Source organism: Girardinichthys multiradiatus, chromosome 15 (assembly GCF_021462225.1).
Source record: "Girardinichthys multiradiatus isolate DD_20200921_A chromosome 15, DD_fGirMul_XY1, whole genome shotgun sequence".
Lineage (NCBI taxonomy): Eukaryota > Metazoa > Chordata > Actinopteri > Cyprinodontiformes > Goodeidae > Girardinichthys > Girardinichthys multiradiatus.
This window is the reverse complement of record NC_061808.1, coordinates 33600154-33616594: the sequence shown is the minus strand read 5'-3', so window position 1 is coordinate 33616594 and position 16441 is coordinate 33600154. Positions and strand designations below refer to the sequence as shown.

The 16441-nt window shown below is 42.0% G+C and overlaps 1 protein-coding gene across 1 annotated transcript in view; it reads left to right on the top strand.

The window, feature by feature from the left end:
- The window catches only part of ptchd4 (patched domain containing 4), a 54637-nt gene extending 45471 nt beyond the window's left edge, over window positions 1–9166 (top strand). The window contains exon 3 of the mRNA XM_047387367.1: window positions 3910–9166. Within this exon, the coding sequence (XP_047243323.1) occupies window positions 3910–5579 (1670 nt within the window). The 3' untranslated portion in view covers window positions 5580–9166. The remainder of the gene's footprint in view (window positions 1–3909) is intronic.
- The last annotated feature ends 7275 nt before the right edge of the window (window positions 9167–16441 follow it).

Below are 16441 nucleotides of genomic sequence, written 5' to 3'. Positions count from 1 at the left end.
CTCATCAGATCAATCCCTCTGGTCTCCTTTAATCGGCTCCATCACCTAGTGGGGGTGGGGCACCTTTGGCTTTGTCCCGTGGGGCATTGTGGCGGATGCGGGGGGGGTGTCTTGGTTTGGGGCATTTGGGTTGTCCCTGGGCTGGGGTCTCTTGGGGGCCTGGTGCTGGGGGCTGTGGCCCCAACTGGGGTGGGGCTTTGGTGGCTCTCTGAGGCGGCATTTGGTGGCTGCATGCGATCCTTTTGGGAGCCTGTACCGGCAGACATAGGTTACTGGCCTGGTGGTCCTGGGATGGACTTGGGGGCTCTGGGTTCCTGGGGCATGTCGCCCCCGGGTTGGGGTCCTGGCTGGGCCGGGGGAGGCTTGGGTCCAGTGGGTATGTCACTGAGGTTTTTGGGCCGACGCATGCTCTGGCATCCGACACCGGCCTGGGCGCCTTCGGTGCATCGGTGGGCATAAGGGCCTCCTAAACTGATGGGTAGGTACCATCTCATTGCAAGTGCTCTCTCCTTCAAGGAGTGCACTCTGCTGGCGGGGTAGAGGATCTGTGGGAGGGGGCGGAGCGGAGTCAACTTGGGTGTCTAATGTCTTATGTGTTCTGAGAGTTGTTCGAATGTTGGGGTGGGTGTAGGTTTTGTTCCGGGATGGAGGTGGGTGGTTAGCCTTGGGTGGGGATGGGCATCCTTTGGACCTGGGTGGTTCCGGTTCGAATTCTGGTTCCTTGTCTAGATTCCGGTTCCTGACGCCGGTCCCAGTTCTGTCTGGGGGAGGGGGGGTGGAGGGGTCTGCATGGTTTGGCGGGCAGGCTGGCCATGGGTTTTGGTTTTGGCTCTGTGGGCTGCCTGCCTTTTGTGGGCTTCAGGGTGGGTTTTTTCGCAGGGCTACTTCAGGCAGGGGCATGGGGGTCGGGCATGTTCTTGGACCTGGATGCTATGGGTCTTCTTCTCACGTGGGTCCACTTTTGCAAGGGGCTTTGTTTTTGGAGGGTTGGTGGGAGCGCACTTGCATGGTGTGGGCTTTGTGCATGGCTTCCACTTTGGGTGCTCATTACTGTGTACTGTCCTCCGCTGTTTGGTGTGCTGTGGTGTCGGGGTGGTGGTCATGTGCGTGGCGGCTCTGGCCTCCGTGTTTTGTATGGCAGGGTGGGCGTCGCTGGGCTCGGCGGTTGCATCAGGCCTCTCGGCCTTATGCTGAGGTGGGGTTTGCTTGTCTGCTGGGTGGTTCGTGGTGGGTGGTGTGTGCTTGGGGTTGGTGGTCTCCACCGTGCCCCTACCGATGTATGGAAGGATATGTCGTGTTGCTGTGGCGTTGGCTCGGGGGGAACCGCAGCTTGGCTTGGCTCTGTTGTTTCTGCTTGGCAGGCATGGATGTTGGTGGTTCTGCATCTCAGGGGGGAGTGCGGCCTCTTTGGTGTGGCCTTTCTTTGCCGGCCTTCTGCTTGTTAGGCTGGTGTCTTTTTCTTGGGCATGTTGGGGGGGGGGGTTGCATTGCAGGGCCTGCTTGACTGCCTGGCTGCCCAGGGGGATCTCGGCTTGATTGTCTGTGGGGTGTGCATGTGCCTATGCATGTCTGGAGCTAGCATTTGGGTGGGCCTGCCATTTTGGGTTGGATGTTTCTTGTTGGCGGCCTCGGTGTTGGTGTGGGACATGTTTTGTTGCCCTGCTTTCCTGGTTGTGACTGGGGTCTGGTGCCGGGCATCAGGGACTGGGCGCTCTGCTGGCTCTGGGGTTGGTTGGCTGGGGGTGGTTGGCTCAAGGTGGTTGGGCATGTTGGTCATCTGCCCTCCTTTGTGTGGCATATTCTGGTTGCGCTGGGCTGGCTGGTCTGCTCAGTTTTCTGTGGTGGGGCCACACTTTTGGTCGATGCTGGGCACGCTTCCGGCTGGCTCCTTTTTGTTGGGGGGTCGTGGCTCCTCCGGGCAGGAGATGGGGTGTCATGGCTGGGGTTTGGGGTTTGAGGGTTTGGATGGTTCCGGGGGGGGGGAATGGGGTGTTGGTCCTGGTTTTCGGTACGTTCTCGTGGCCTGGTACCTGTCCCTAGCTTTTTGCCTGATGGATGTGCCTATGCCTCCGTCCCTTGTTGGAACTCGGGAGTGCCTATTGGAGTGGGGCTGTGTGTGGAGCTTGTGCTGTGTTGGTGTTGCTTCATCGGCCTGTCGGGGATGAAGCTCTCCTGTGGGAGTGTGCCCATGTGCTGTGGGGGGTGAGTCATGGCGTTTGGGTTTGGGGGCATGTGTTCGATGTCTGTGTCCTGGTTGGGGGTGGCCCAGTGGGGATATTCATGTCGGGTTCATTGGGGCTGGAGGGCTCATGGGGTTGGAATTGGAACTCATTGGGGGTTGGGACTATTTTATTCAGTGGCGGCTCTGGTTGGCGAGCTTGTTTGGACCATGTAGACCCCTCTTTTGTACATGGCCCCCTCACTGGATGAGGATGGGGGTGGTTGGGGACTGGGGTCGGGTCGGGGTCTGGGCCGGGGTCGCTCAGGTTCAGGTGTTGGGGTGGTCTGCCTGTCTCCACCCCCGGAGGGAAGGGGACCACCTCCTGGGTCTGGGGCCGGTTGTCCCTATGGGGTATCGGCACCTGGACTTGGGAATGTAGAGTATGTATGGGGAGTGTGAGTGAGTGTACGACGTCCATGTTGTTTGTCTTTAAGTTGGATGCGTGGGTGTAAGTGTTGTTATTTGTACACTTGAGGGTGTGAATGTGTGTGCCTGTTTTTTGTGTCAGGTTGGGTCTTGGGCTGCTCCCTCTCCTCGATCAGTTTAGGCCCCCACTGAATGTGGGGCCTATTCCCTCCGGTGGTTGGTATCTCTGCCCGCCGGTGTACTTGTGGTTCTCGGTATCCAGGGCCAGGTGCTTTTCTTGTGTGCTGGTTCACTCCTGGTGGCTGCTTGCCGGGGCCTGGACCCCTGGGCTCGGTTAGGCCTCTGCTTGGGGAGTGATATGTCCCGGGGTCTCAGGTCTCTGGGTCCATGGTTGGATTTTCCTGGGGCGTAAACAGCTGTCAGCGGGGCCTGTTGGCTTGTCGATGCAGCTCCCTGGGGCTTCTGCACTGTGGCTTCTGGGTGGTTCCCCTGGGATTCTCCCCTGCTCCTCTCTGGGTGGGTCGCGGTAGTCCCTGGGGTTCACGTGCTCTGTGGGGCCTTTGGATGTCTGTGGCTTAGATCTCCTCTGTATCTGTCCCGGGTCAAGGGAGTGGGTGTGTGGATCCTCACACTCACTATTGCATATTTTTATGGAGAAACCTTGTATGCACATGCATGCTCAAACTCAGACCCACAGGTGTTTAGATTCAGGTGTTAACAGATACACAAATGTTCTATATTGAGCCACATTTACTACTAAATACATCTTGCATTCATAAGTACTGTGCACCCTTCGGTAAAAAGGCTGGTAATACGAACATTTCTGCAGGTGTTGAAGCAAGCAGGGTGTTATATTGTATTCTCTCCATCCTTCTTTCTTTTTTCCTTCTCTCCCCTTTTCCTTTTTGTCCCCCTTTTTTCTCTTTTGTGCTTCTTGTTTTTCCTTTCCATTTCTGTCTCCGTGTCGGTAACAATTGAAATAATCCCAAAGCAGTTTCTAATAAAGTTTATTTTTATGAATATCAATTAGAGCTTTAAAGCGTTAGCTGTAATGCTCCACTTGTGAAAGTAAATCTTTTGGGCTTTTTCCTGGCACTCAGACAACAATTCTGAGTGCTTCTCTGCCGGACAGGACACGGTAAAAATAAAAACAACATGGTTTCACTATTCCAATACCAATATAGAGATCAAGGGATGTGGCTTGGTGGTTTAGTAGAGTGACCATGTTTCTTAGGGGTTTGACTCAAATAAACACATCAATACTTGTAACTCTACTGTTTCTATGTGCATATCCTAACATTCATTTCTCTTTTCCTCTGTAGGTCATGGAACCAAAGGGGTGTTTGAACTTCTGGCTGGCTGGAGGAGAACAAGGGAAAACCTGCCCTTCAAGGAGCGCGTGGCCGATGCCTTTGCGGATGTGATGGTGTGCTACACCATGACCAGTTCACTCTACATCATCACCTTCGGCATGGGAGCTAGCCCTTTCACCAACATTGAGTCTGTTAAAATCTTCTGCCAGAGCATGTGTGTGGCCATCCTGGTCAACTACTTCTATGTTTTCTCTTTTTATGGCTCCTGCCTGGTGTTTGCTGGACAGCTGGAGCAGAACCGTTACCACAGTGTTTTCTGTTGTAAGATCCCCTCAGTGGAATACTTAGACCGCCAGCCAACATGGTTTAAATCCATGATGAGTGACGGCCATGACCTGTCCACGCACCACGACAGTGTGCCATACCAAAATCACTTCATCCAGCACTTCCTGCGTGAGCATTACACTGAGTGGATTACCAACACTTATGTGAAACCTTTTGTAGTTATTCTTTATCTCATCTATGCTTCTTTTTCATTCATGGGATGTTTACAAATTAGTGATGGATCTAATATAGTGAACCTGCTGGCCAGTAACTCACCGAGCGTTTCCTACGCTGTGACCCAGCAGAAGTACTTCAGTAATTACAGTCCAGTGATCGGGTTTTACATCTACGAGCCCATTGAGTACTGGAACTCCACTGTGCAGGAGCACCTCAAGACTCTTAGTCATGGCTTCAACAAGATCTCCTGGATGGACAACTTTTTCCACTATCTCCGGGTAGTGAATGTCAGCGCATCAACCAAGAGTGACTTCATTAATATCCTGAAGGGTTCTTTCCTGCGCAGCCCGGAGTACCAGCATTTTACCGAGGACATTATCTTCTCTAAAAACCGTGAGACTGACGAGTACGATATTATCGCCTCACGGATGTACTTGGTAGCACGGACCACAGAGAAGAAAAGGGAGGAGGTGGTAGAGCTCTTGGAAAAACTTCGCCCATTGATGCTGATCAACAGCATCAAATTCATTGCCTTCAATCCCACGTTTGTTTTTATGGACCGTTACAGTTCCTCTGTCATCTCACCTATCCTGACCTCAGGCTTCAGCGTACTCACCATCCTTATCCTTACGTTCTTCCTGGTCATTAACCCTTTGGGAAACTTCTGGCTCATTCTCACGGTTACATCCGTGGAGCTGGGCGTCTTTGGTTTGATGACCCTCTGGAACGTCGGCATGGACAGCATCTCAATCCTGTGCCTTATTTATACTCTCAACTTTGCTATGGATCACTGTGCACCACACCTGTACACTTTTGTGTTGGCCACTGAGCACACGAGGACACAGTGCATCAAGCTGGCATTGGAGGAGCACGGGGCAGCCATCCTGCAGAACACATCCTGCTTTGTGATTGGGATCATGCCTCTAGTCTTTGTGCCTTCCAATTTGACCTACACGCTGTTCAAGTGCTCCCTACTCACGGCAGGCTGTACGTTGCTGCACTGTTTTGTTATCCTGCCCGTCTTCTTGACTTTCTTTCCGCCGTCCAAAAAGAGGCACAAGAAAAAAAAGCGGGCAAAGCGGAAAGAGCGGGAAAGGGAGCGGGAGAGGGAGAGGGAAAGGGAGGAGATAGAGTGCATTGAAGTCAGGGAAAATCCTGATCATGTGACAAACGTTTGAGTAGTCATTGACATCAGTGATCAGTAGCCGTAGGTTACTGGTAGACTCTCAGATGCTGAGGCATCTCTTAAGATGCAGGGAGCGTATAGTGTCCGCCATGGAGTGGTCGCTCCCAAACAACAGCAGCTAAGCCGACAGAGGTCGAGTGCAGCCCCACTGGTCAATCATTCAGTCCCTAAGTCTGAACAGTGTGTCTCATTAGCACAAACTGGTTACTTAAGCTTTTCCCAACTCTTAGAAATATAAAAAATTTAGTTGCCAAAACTTGCCTGTTAAATCTTCAAAAAGAAACTCTAAACCCATAGGAGTAAATGTCGGTTTTGATGTTAACAGTTGTGTGTTCACCTCCTGAAATCATCTCTCAAAAGAAGTGAATGTTGGTCATAGAGGTTCCTTAAGGGGCAGACACTCAGGCATGTCAGTGAAAACCAGCAAGATTGATAAGTTAGCAGATAAAACAGGCAAAAACAACTCTGCACACCTTACTTTTACCACCTCAGTATCAACAAAAGACAAAACCAAATCAAGTAGAGCAAGAAAAATACAGTATGCCGAAAGCCCACTGCATGCTTTTCTGTAGCATCCAAAATAGCTCAACAGCTGAACCTGGCAGATGGCTTACACTGTTTCCATTACAAATAACTATCTTGCACATCATATTGTAAAGATAGAATTGTCAAGGTTTAGTAAAAACCGAGGAGAACATTTCTGTTTGTTCCAGCGTTTGTAGAAACTCTTAAGCAGGGGCAGAAAATAAGCTGCGGAGCTGCAGAGGGGGAGATCCTGTGGGGAGTGAATGCTGTGCAGCAGAATCTCAACGGCAATAAGCCTAATTCTAACACCATTACTATGCTGCTGTGCATTGAAAAAGTTAAACCAAAACGCTGGCATATTATGTTGAAGTTTTCAGCAGATCAATCATAACAGAAACTTTCAGTTAGTACATAATTGTCTCTGTGTGCCCTTACAAGGTGTTTGTCAGGTTCATTTCCTATTAGTGTTGCCAAATAGTATACAGCAGCATTTGTTTCCTTGTTTTCTATTAAAACAAAGTCTCAGTGAGTTTTAATCTTTATAAATAAACAACCATGAGTCAAACATTCCTTCATCCCAAACCGTGTGCTGTTTATTGGAAATGAGGATGATGCTGGTTTTACATTAAAAAAGGAGGCCAGCAAATAAGTATCACAGAGTAGTGTGAAGAAAAAAAAGAAGTTAAAGTAAAATTCCAAACAACAAAATGCAAATTAGAAAAACATACCCTTAATTCTTTGGCGGGTTGTTACTTACAGATGTCTTAATGTAACAAGTAGTTTTCATTAACACATAATTATTATTATTATTTTTTTTACTTTTACATCAAAACTCATTTAATTCTTTCCACTGGCAAAAAAAGAATAAAAATTACAAGATGTTGGGCTAGTTTTAGACTTTTGATCCGGTTAAATTTAAGCACCCTATATTTCAATATCTAAACAATATACAGAAGCAGGCTAGCTAGTAAGAACAACAGAGCTTTATCTTGTGTTCTGGCAGAGAATAAATAAAAAAAGGACAGTGACAAGTTTGTCTTTTATCAATTATGTTTTTATTATATGAAATGTTGTTTTCTTTCTACTGCACATACATTAGGTTCATGGGATAGACAAATAATAGTATGATAGCCCTAAGTAAAAATAGCTGGGTTTCAGGTCAACAAGATGGTAACATACAAATTTATAACAAAAATGTCTTACATGAACTGATTGAATTCACTTAAAACATAAATGCTTCAACTATTCCTATTGCTGCTAAAGTAATACTACTGACAATATTATGCTTATGCTCATGCTAATGCTATAATAATTATCATTTGGAGTCAAAAGCATTAACGTCAAAAGCTTCAACATAGGATAAGCTCCTCCTGCTACATTTCTTAGAAGTTGTTATGTTTGGTGTAGAATATGAGTGATGGGTGGTGCTTCTGTCTGTTTTTCACTACTGGAAATGTTTCAAAATAGCCAAATAGACATTTTTTATAAGCGAATGCTGACCCTGAAATTGTCTGGATAGTATAGCAACAACTTGAACTAAAGTACAACAGTTTAAAGGTACTACAGTATTAAAAAACAAGCATTGGAAAAAGCATAATACTGTGTGATCTAATTGAATTATTTTTAAAAAAGAACGAGAATGTATCTGTAGATTGCCGACCGATTGTTTGTTTTTTTCTAAGTGGAAACCCTTAAATAAACTGGTGACCTAGCGGCAGGGGGCTTGCTTTACTTCGGAGATGCTAGTTCTTGTAGCCTGTTGCTAACGTTAATTTCACAATTCTTAAGAAAAACACTGATGGATGGTCCTCCATTGGTTTCAAACTTTAAATGTTCCTGACCTGTTCCTGACAGGCTTTGTCCTGTCGTTAAATGAAGGAATACATTTTATGTGGAGGCGCTATTCTAAACCCCAAACGAGTGAAGATAACTCTGATTTCTCCAGCAGTTTGGCTTCTCATTTACCAGAATTTTAACCCCAGGAAAATGACGCAACATTTTGGTAGTTTTCAAACCATGATTTTTTTAAAGCAATGGAGTACTTGATTGTGGAACCTGGCGTCTGTTTAGCAGCAGTTGAGTCGTCTTTGTTGTAAAACGTCAAATTATACACCATAAATAAGAATTAGGTTGACCTCTACAAATACTGTACCAGTCCGGTAAAATGGCTGCCTTTGCCTCACCGGGTAAACAGCATTATCTTCTTCTATCACGGCCTGATAACTGTCTGTGTCACACTCCCAGAACAAACACAGTCAAGGTCACCAGCCCTGACAGATACCCATCTCACAATAACCTCTGTCAGGCTAGTCTTAGCTGGTGGCATGTGATAGAGGGGCCCCATATTTCCACAGATATAGCTGAATATAGGCCAGTCAGTATCTTCTTAGAGGATTACTCTGGTCGCACAAGGCTGGTTTTTATTGCTGTCTGTCTTTGTACCAGCACCAACACACTGCAGCTGGGCTAATATCACAATTTGACTCGTGGCTACAGTCTTTATGCTGAGGCAAATTTCATTGTGAAAAATGTGGTGTTTCACAATAGAGTGAACATATGTATTATTAGCTATAAAATATCCAAATGTTACTGAGCCCACTTTTATATGTACTTTAACTTGACTTTCAAAATTAGGCCTGTTGTACCCATTTGCCGCAGCCGATGCATTGAATGTCACATACTGTAAAACCCATGTCATGTATGTATAGTGAGATGGCATGAAATGTTTGAATAATGGTACTGAAATGCAAATCTTAAATAATTTACTTCCCAAAAATTAACTATGTTCGCATGACATTGTGTTGTATGTATGCATGTATTTCTTTTTTTTCTGTACGAAGTCTCCGTATTTTTAGAAGTTCCTTTACCTGAGCTGTAGTGACTTCTGTTTGTTGTTGCGATGCATATTCTGTGACATCTTGTGCTGCAAAAGAACAAAATGAGTCATATCTGTTCCAAAACAAAAGCCAGAGGACATTTGAAGTGTAAAATAACTGTAAATTGCTCTTTTTAATATTTTTTTTTATAAAAGGTATAATACAGAAAGATTTTTAATGATGGAATTTTCTTACAAAAATCAAACAAAAAGCGGGCAAAAGATGAACATAGTAGGCCAGTAATAAAAAGCGAAATCTTACTAGTATTCTAGATCCAGTTTGTAACACATCTATGTCGATGCTTTTTTTATGTTTTTAATGGAATTTAGGGTCACCATAAATGTCTTCATTATGTTTCCGGACACACTGATCACTACCTGACACATCCCTCAGCAGCTTGTTCAAAAATCTGAACATTTGTGCTATGTAATAAAAACTTTAGAACAGAAAAACATAGGCTACACATGTATAAAATATTGTCAAAATTATATAAACCTTTATCGTATTTCACTCTATAGCAGGAAAGGCTTGTAGCAAAGTTATATAAACATGTTGCTCAATACTTCTCAAGCTTAATTCCCAAACTTATCTGCTCCTATATCTTTGAAGGCGACATGCCCCTACCACTAGTAGGCTATATTTATACTTCAAGTGATTGGACTTCTTTGTGAGGTCTGCAAAATTTGCCTGTTTGCATAGAAAGCAATAAAGAATGATCTAGAAATAACTGCTGATTAATCCTCATCTTATCTTCAGCTATTAAACATATCATCCCGGGACTATTATTATTTTATAAAGATTGACTGAGAATTAAATAGTCATAACCTAATTATCTTTTTAGCTCAATGTAATTAAAAACTAACAATTCAGGAAGGGTTAACTGAAAGTTAACTAATCTTTACCCTTACTACAGAACACCAAGCAGCTTTTAGGTGATTATTTTTGACAGTTGAAAATGTAATAATTAGCCAAATAACTTCTGATACAAAAATGCTTAAACAGCCATGCCATGTCAGTAGGTGGGATAATGTTAGCATGAACAACATAAACATTCAAAGAAAGAATATTTTGAGCATGATTAAAGCAGTGCAAGGCTAAAGACTTCACCAACACAATGGTAGATTGTGTTTTCTCTGACATTTACTATTTTCTCTTAGTAAAAACTTTTGGCAGAGTTGGGCTAAAATGAGACAGATATTCAAAAAGGGTACTTTTCATTTCACCCTTTTGCAGTTTCAGAATTTTACAGTTTCATTCATTTTATACCCATTTGTTTCTGATATTGAAAGAAACCACCTGGCAATGCATGTTTCCTACCAAATCTACATTCATACCAGCCCTGGAGTCATTTCCTACCCGCTTTGACAAGCAATGGTTTATGGTAAATTTGGATATTCTGTTCATGGTCTTATGCGAGGAAACACGGTTACGTGACTGTGATAAATACTACTGCTGTTGCTGAGAATTATTTTAATTAGATTAGAGGTCATAATGGCTAATATTTCAAGAGAGTCAGTTGGTCTGTAATTAAAACAGAAAAACAATCAATGGAAACAGGGTGTAACATTAAATGTAAAAGTATACAATATTATTTTTTATGGTTATTTATCTCCACAATTTATAATCAACAGCATAACTATGAAGAAAATAAACTATGCTGATATGCATATGGCATGTGGTGTGAGAACATGGGTTTGTTTACAGCTACAGAATAAATGTAGAAAGGGATGCAATGGCAAAATGTAGGCATAAATGAGGGGTCCTGGACACCTTCCTCGTAAGGTGTTCCAGGCACGTCCCACCGGGAGGAGGCCCAGGGGATGGCCCAGGACACGTTGGAGGGACTATGTCTCTCGGCTGGCCTGGGAACGCCTTGGGCTCCCCCGGGGGGAGCTGGAGGAGGTGTCTGGGGAGAGGGGCGTCTGGGCATCTCTACTGAGTATGCTGCCCCCGCGACCCGGTCCCAGATAAAGCGGAAGACGACAAGTACGAGTACGAAATGAGGGGTACGAATTAGGAAAGGTCTGTATTGACTCAGCGATGTTCAAAACCCAGACCTAAAACAGCTTAATTGTTGTATTTGTAGCACAGAAAGTAGGAGTGGACATAGCAAGATTATCTGTTACATCATCATTTAAAAAAAGTTCAGTTAGCAGAGTCTATATGGGTACATATTTTATTTTCCTATTATAAGGTTAGAAGTAGACTCTTAGTTTGCTGACTTCTATCAGTTCTGAAATCCATGTTGTGCACCTCAGGGCTTAGATGACAAAGGAAATTACAAGAAAATATTTTTGTCACTGCATACACACAGTCCTTCCATAGGTGTTGAGTTGAAAGAGATATCTGATTTTTATTTATTAAACACATTTACTGTGTTTGGTGCTTTTCTTTAAATAAATTTCATTTAGCATTATTCTATTACCACATTCAAAAAATTTATTTAGTGTAGCATGGTTTGTGGGCACTAGAGGACCTCAGTAGATGTGACACCACAGGTAGTACTGATTAGCTTTATCAGGAAGCTGTTGCATAAAGCAAGAATAGTAGCTTGGTAAATTAACTTCCAGTCCAGTTTTGTTTTTCAGTTTAAAGCTCTATTATTTTTTACTATGTCTATTCCCACGATAACTAATAGCTGGAAGGCTACCCTGTTGTAGAGCAAATAAGGTGTTATGACAAGGTAATGAAACTGATGAAAGCAGTGGGTTTCAACTGCTGAGAAGCTTACCTAATATTTTGTAAATGTAAACTAAGCAGGTTTTCAATAATGACCGTAAAGCTCTGAGTTGGAAAGAAGGACACATGCCTCCAAAATGCGCCCAGGTTTGGCTATGCTGGTTGCTGGGAGACAAAAGGAAGTAGCCATCTTTGTAAGGCTGGAGTCTGATTGCAGCTTGTTTTTGTTAGGTTGCCAAAGAAAAGCTCTGACACCCAATTGACAATGCTTATAAAGAGAAGAGCAAGCAGTGGCTAGGCAAATAGGTATTCATAATTTGGCTGGAGAACAGTGTGTTTATAATTGCTTAGTGGACATAAACAGACTGAGTGGAGATAAGTGTGAAAGCCTGTTTGTTGGACAAAGTTAGAAGCCAATAAGAAAACAACTTAAGGCTTCAGAGCCACGTTGTGTTCAGTTCACATTAATCGGAGCATGAAACAGACATTTTGGATCTAACATGAAGAAGTCCTTCTGACTGTTTTAGCCCTCAGAGCTCTTTAACCTATCTGAAACTTTTTTATTTGAACATATGAGTGCATACCACACCTTATTAACCAAACAGCCTGACATTGGACGCTCATGTTTAAACCCCATTTACCATTTAAATTTTAAAACAATTACCAAAACTAACTTTAACTAACACTTTATACCATTTGTGAATTTCTATGTCATTTGTACTTATTCACTCTGTTTTTGTACCAGATTTAGTGTAAAGAGGTGTAACAGAGAGAACTGCATCAGAAATGTGAGATCAACTCTATTGGGTGTGGGTCTGGTATCGATTAGCTTATGAATGTGTTGCAATTTGCAGTTTTGCTTGTACTTCATGATTGTGATTGGTCATTTGATGCTAACACCACTTGGCTTATAACATTATATATGTATCTGGAGTCAAAATCACTGGGTTGACCCACTAACTTGATGTCTGGCTTTATTGTACGCCTAAGTGCAATCTTTTTTTGTGAGGGTTAGATAAGGCAGATGAAGACTTGCTGGGTTTTCACGTTCAACTTTCTTTGTAGCACAGGCCTCAGGTGTTTTAATCTGCTTTATCTGCTTTTTTGATGTTTAAAGCCATAGTTATTAGTCTTCTATTTGTAACACCAAAACAAAGACACTCTAGAGGCTAAAGCTTATTCTACTCTATAAACCTTTATGTGCAAACATGCACTAAAACGTCTGACACAGGGAATAAAGTTCTGCTTTATTGTCACCTGAAGATGATCAGATAACCACCAAGTGTCTTGAAACATCATCTAATGTTACACATCTGGTTCATTCTAAAGATGTGAGCTTCTAGGATTTCAATGCCTCGTTTTGTTATATAACACAATTATACTGGAGCTGGAGCACTTAAGTCATACGTTCACAACCTTCACTTGAGAATATATGAACACTGAAGAAGAATGAAACATAAAAGAAGCTTTCAGTTAATAATACTTCTTACAGTGTTATTTGATGATGCACCAGCACATGTTCAGTTTGTGCAGCCAGAGGACAGCACAACATCTCTACAGTACAGGGCAATAAAATTATGCAATCACAATTTTCTCTTGGAATGATCTACATGGCAAAACCTACTTCAACCTCAGAGGACAAATTGCTGTTTTATTGTAACTCATCTATTATGTATGTCAAGCCTTGGAGCCACAAAATTAGGCTGTTGCTGCATTCATCAAAATGTATTTAATAGCTTGTAGTGCACTATATCTATCTATCTATCTATCTATCTATCTATCTATCTATCTATCTATCTATCTATCTATCTATCTATCTATCTATCTATCTATCTATCTATCTATCTATCTATCTATCTATCTATCTATCTATCTATCTATCTATCTATCTATCTATCTATCTATCTATCTATCTATCTATCTATCTATCTATCTATCTATCTATCTATCTATCTATCTATCTATCTATCTATCTATCTATCTATCTATCTATCTATCTATCTATCTATCTATCTATCTATCTATCTATCTATCTATCTATCTATCTATCTATCTATCTATCTATCTATCTATCTATCTATCTATCTATCTATCTGATGTACCTTTGAGTAATTCCTAATTTATTCCTCACCAGAAGTTGCCTTTTTTAATTTACATTTTATAAAATACCTATATTTCGGCTTTTGTTTATTCATATGACCTAAATTTCTTAGTATTGTTAAAAAAATAATATAAAATTTCTATTTGTTCAGGCTGGAACTACACCAGTGATGCCCTTGTGTGAATATATTCTGTTCGTTTTATTAGAACAGTCAAATTTATTATAATTGCTTAGCATTCCCTTGAAAAAGAATCCTCAGCAATTACTGCTGATTAGACAATAATTGGCTTCCTATTTATTCTGCTGTTGATTATTTTTTATGTTGCTTCTTTGACTAAGTTAAGAATGTGTCTCTGCTCATACTCTATAAAGTCTAATCTTAAGCTAGCTCTGTAACCATGTCTTGAAGTAGGATACAGCAGTTGGACAGTAAAGTTCAATTCTCTATAACACAGCAATATACAGGTGAAACAGGTAAAAACATGACAATGCTGAGGCATGTGGCAGGATGGGTTTGAGGTGGGGTGAGAATACATCAACGATCTATTCTGAGACCTTTATAAATGGCAGTGATGGTGGACTGTTAGACAGATGAGGTCAGGCATGAGTCCTAATGGACCATGATGTTTGCCAACAGTATTGTAATCTGTAGTGAAACTAGCTTACCTAGTTTGGGTAGGTTGATTAAGGTAAACTATGGAGAACAGGAATGATACTCATTAAATCAAGAGATTATTAATAAGAGGGAGAGAGGTGGAACAGGTGGTACAAAATGATACCTGCAAGAGTGAAATAGACCTGTTATGATCTAGAAGTTGCTCTGAAAGTGGCAGGACTGAGGATGTCAAGATTTGCATTAAGAGTGAACAAAATGGTCAAGAGAAAGGAGTACATCAGAGGGGCAGCTTAGGTTTGGGGACAAAGACAGAGAGGGGCAGTCTGGTTCGTTCAAAGTTTGGACTTGGACAATAAAGCGAAAGCGGATATATTGAGGAATGTATACAGGATGCTAAGTAGGCACATGATCTGCTAGAGCAACCATCAGAAGGGGCAGATGAAGAACAAAGAGGAAGTTACCTTTTACCACTGGAAGCTAATAGAAGTTTCAGTAATGACTACACCTAACAACTGAATATGAGGAAATATACATAGTACGACATTGAACAAGTACCCTCATCAAAGAAACAAAGGATGTTCGGTTTATTAATTTCCTTTTTTTCGTTTGTTTTATGTTATGAAGGCAGCACAACTGCTTAAATTTGAGTTAGTTATTCCTGACCATACTAGTGTTTTTGCAGTCAGAAGTCGAGAGCTATGTCTTAGACTGGGTGACATTTCTCTTTTTGAGTGTAACAAACACCTCTTATTGTCAACTTTGTGCTTACTGTTGATCAGGAGGCCTTTGTTAACGTGCACTGATATGGCATAACATTATGACCACCTGTCTTATAGCGTGGTGGCCTTCCTTTTGCTGCTAAAACAGCCCTTACCTGACATGGACTTCACCAGAGCTCCATGGTTTGTACTTGTTTGAGGCCAAGTCACCACCTCAAACTTGTTGCTGGTGTATTATAATGCTGATGATTGAGTGGTTGTACTACTGAAAAGGCACTGTATAGGTTCAGTCCATTTACCATTTAAGGAAATTCTGGTCTATGGCGCCCCATAGACACTGTGATGAAATGTACATTTTGACAACTTCCTTTCAGAACCAGAATTAACTTATTCAGCAATTTGAGCTTAACAAACAAAACACTAACAAACTTTCGCTCCCCATGAGCATCAATGAGCCATGACCCTATCTCCGGTCTGCCACTTTCACCTGGACCACTTTTAAATGATTTTCACCTCTCTTCTCAGTGATCATAATGTTATGCCAAGAGTTTTCCAATACTTAAGCTCCTTTTTAGAAATCTGTATATCGTACGGATTTTTTTAAAGATTTTGACTGATTTAAGCTGAATGACATTTTATAAAGAGCTTTTGTGATTAGTAGCAAGTATTACAGACTGGTTTATAATACTTGTAATGCTTGTAATCTCAGTTAACCAACAGTCCACTGTCTCATTTTTGACACTTACTAATAATTCTGTTTCTTTCAAAATGAATACATAGCTTTTCTTCTTTTGAGTAACCTGTCAGTGTTTTTTTTTTTTTTTTTTTTTTTTTGTTTAAATGGAATAAAGATATTGATTACTTCACATTTTAATCACAGAATTATCTATGCACTCAGGTACTTTTAATGTTTTCATTACATCACCTATATTTATTTCAACAAACCTATTGTATTAGATCTAGCTTTGTCTAGAACATATTCGAAATGTCTCAGATGCACCCTGGTGCTACACAGAGCAACCACTCAGACATTTAAAAAAGCTTATTACAGTGCCCTACAAAATACTGTTATTACAACCACAAACTTTTATTTTAGTTGTGATTCTTTGTAAAATACCAACACAAAGTAGTACAGAATTGTAAAGTAAAAGGAAGATGGTACATTCTACCACACTGAACTGAAAGTTCTGAAAAAAAAAGTTAAAGAAAATGTGTGGTGTGCATTTGAATTCAGCCCATCTGAGTCGATACTTTGTAGAACCAACTTTTACTAGATTCCTGCAAGTCAGTATTTTGGGGTGTTTCTCCACCAGTTTTACACATCTGGAGACTGATATT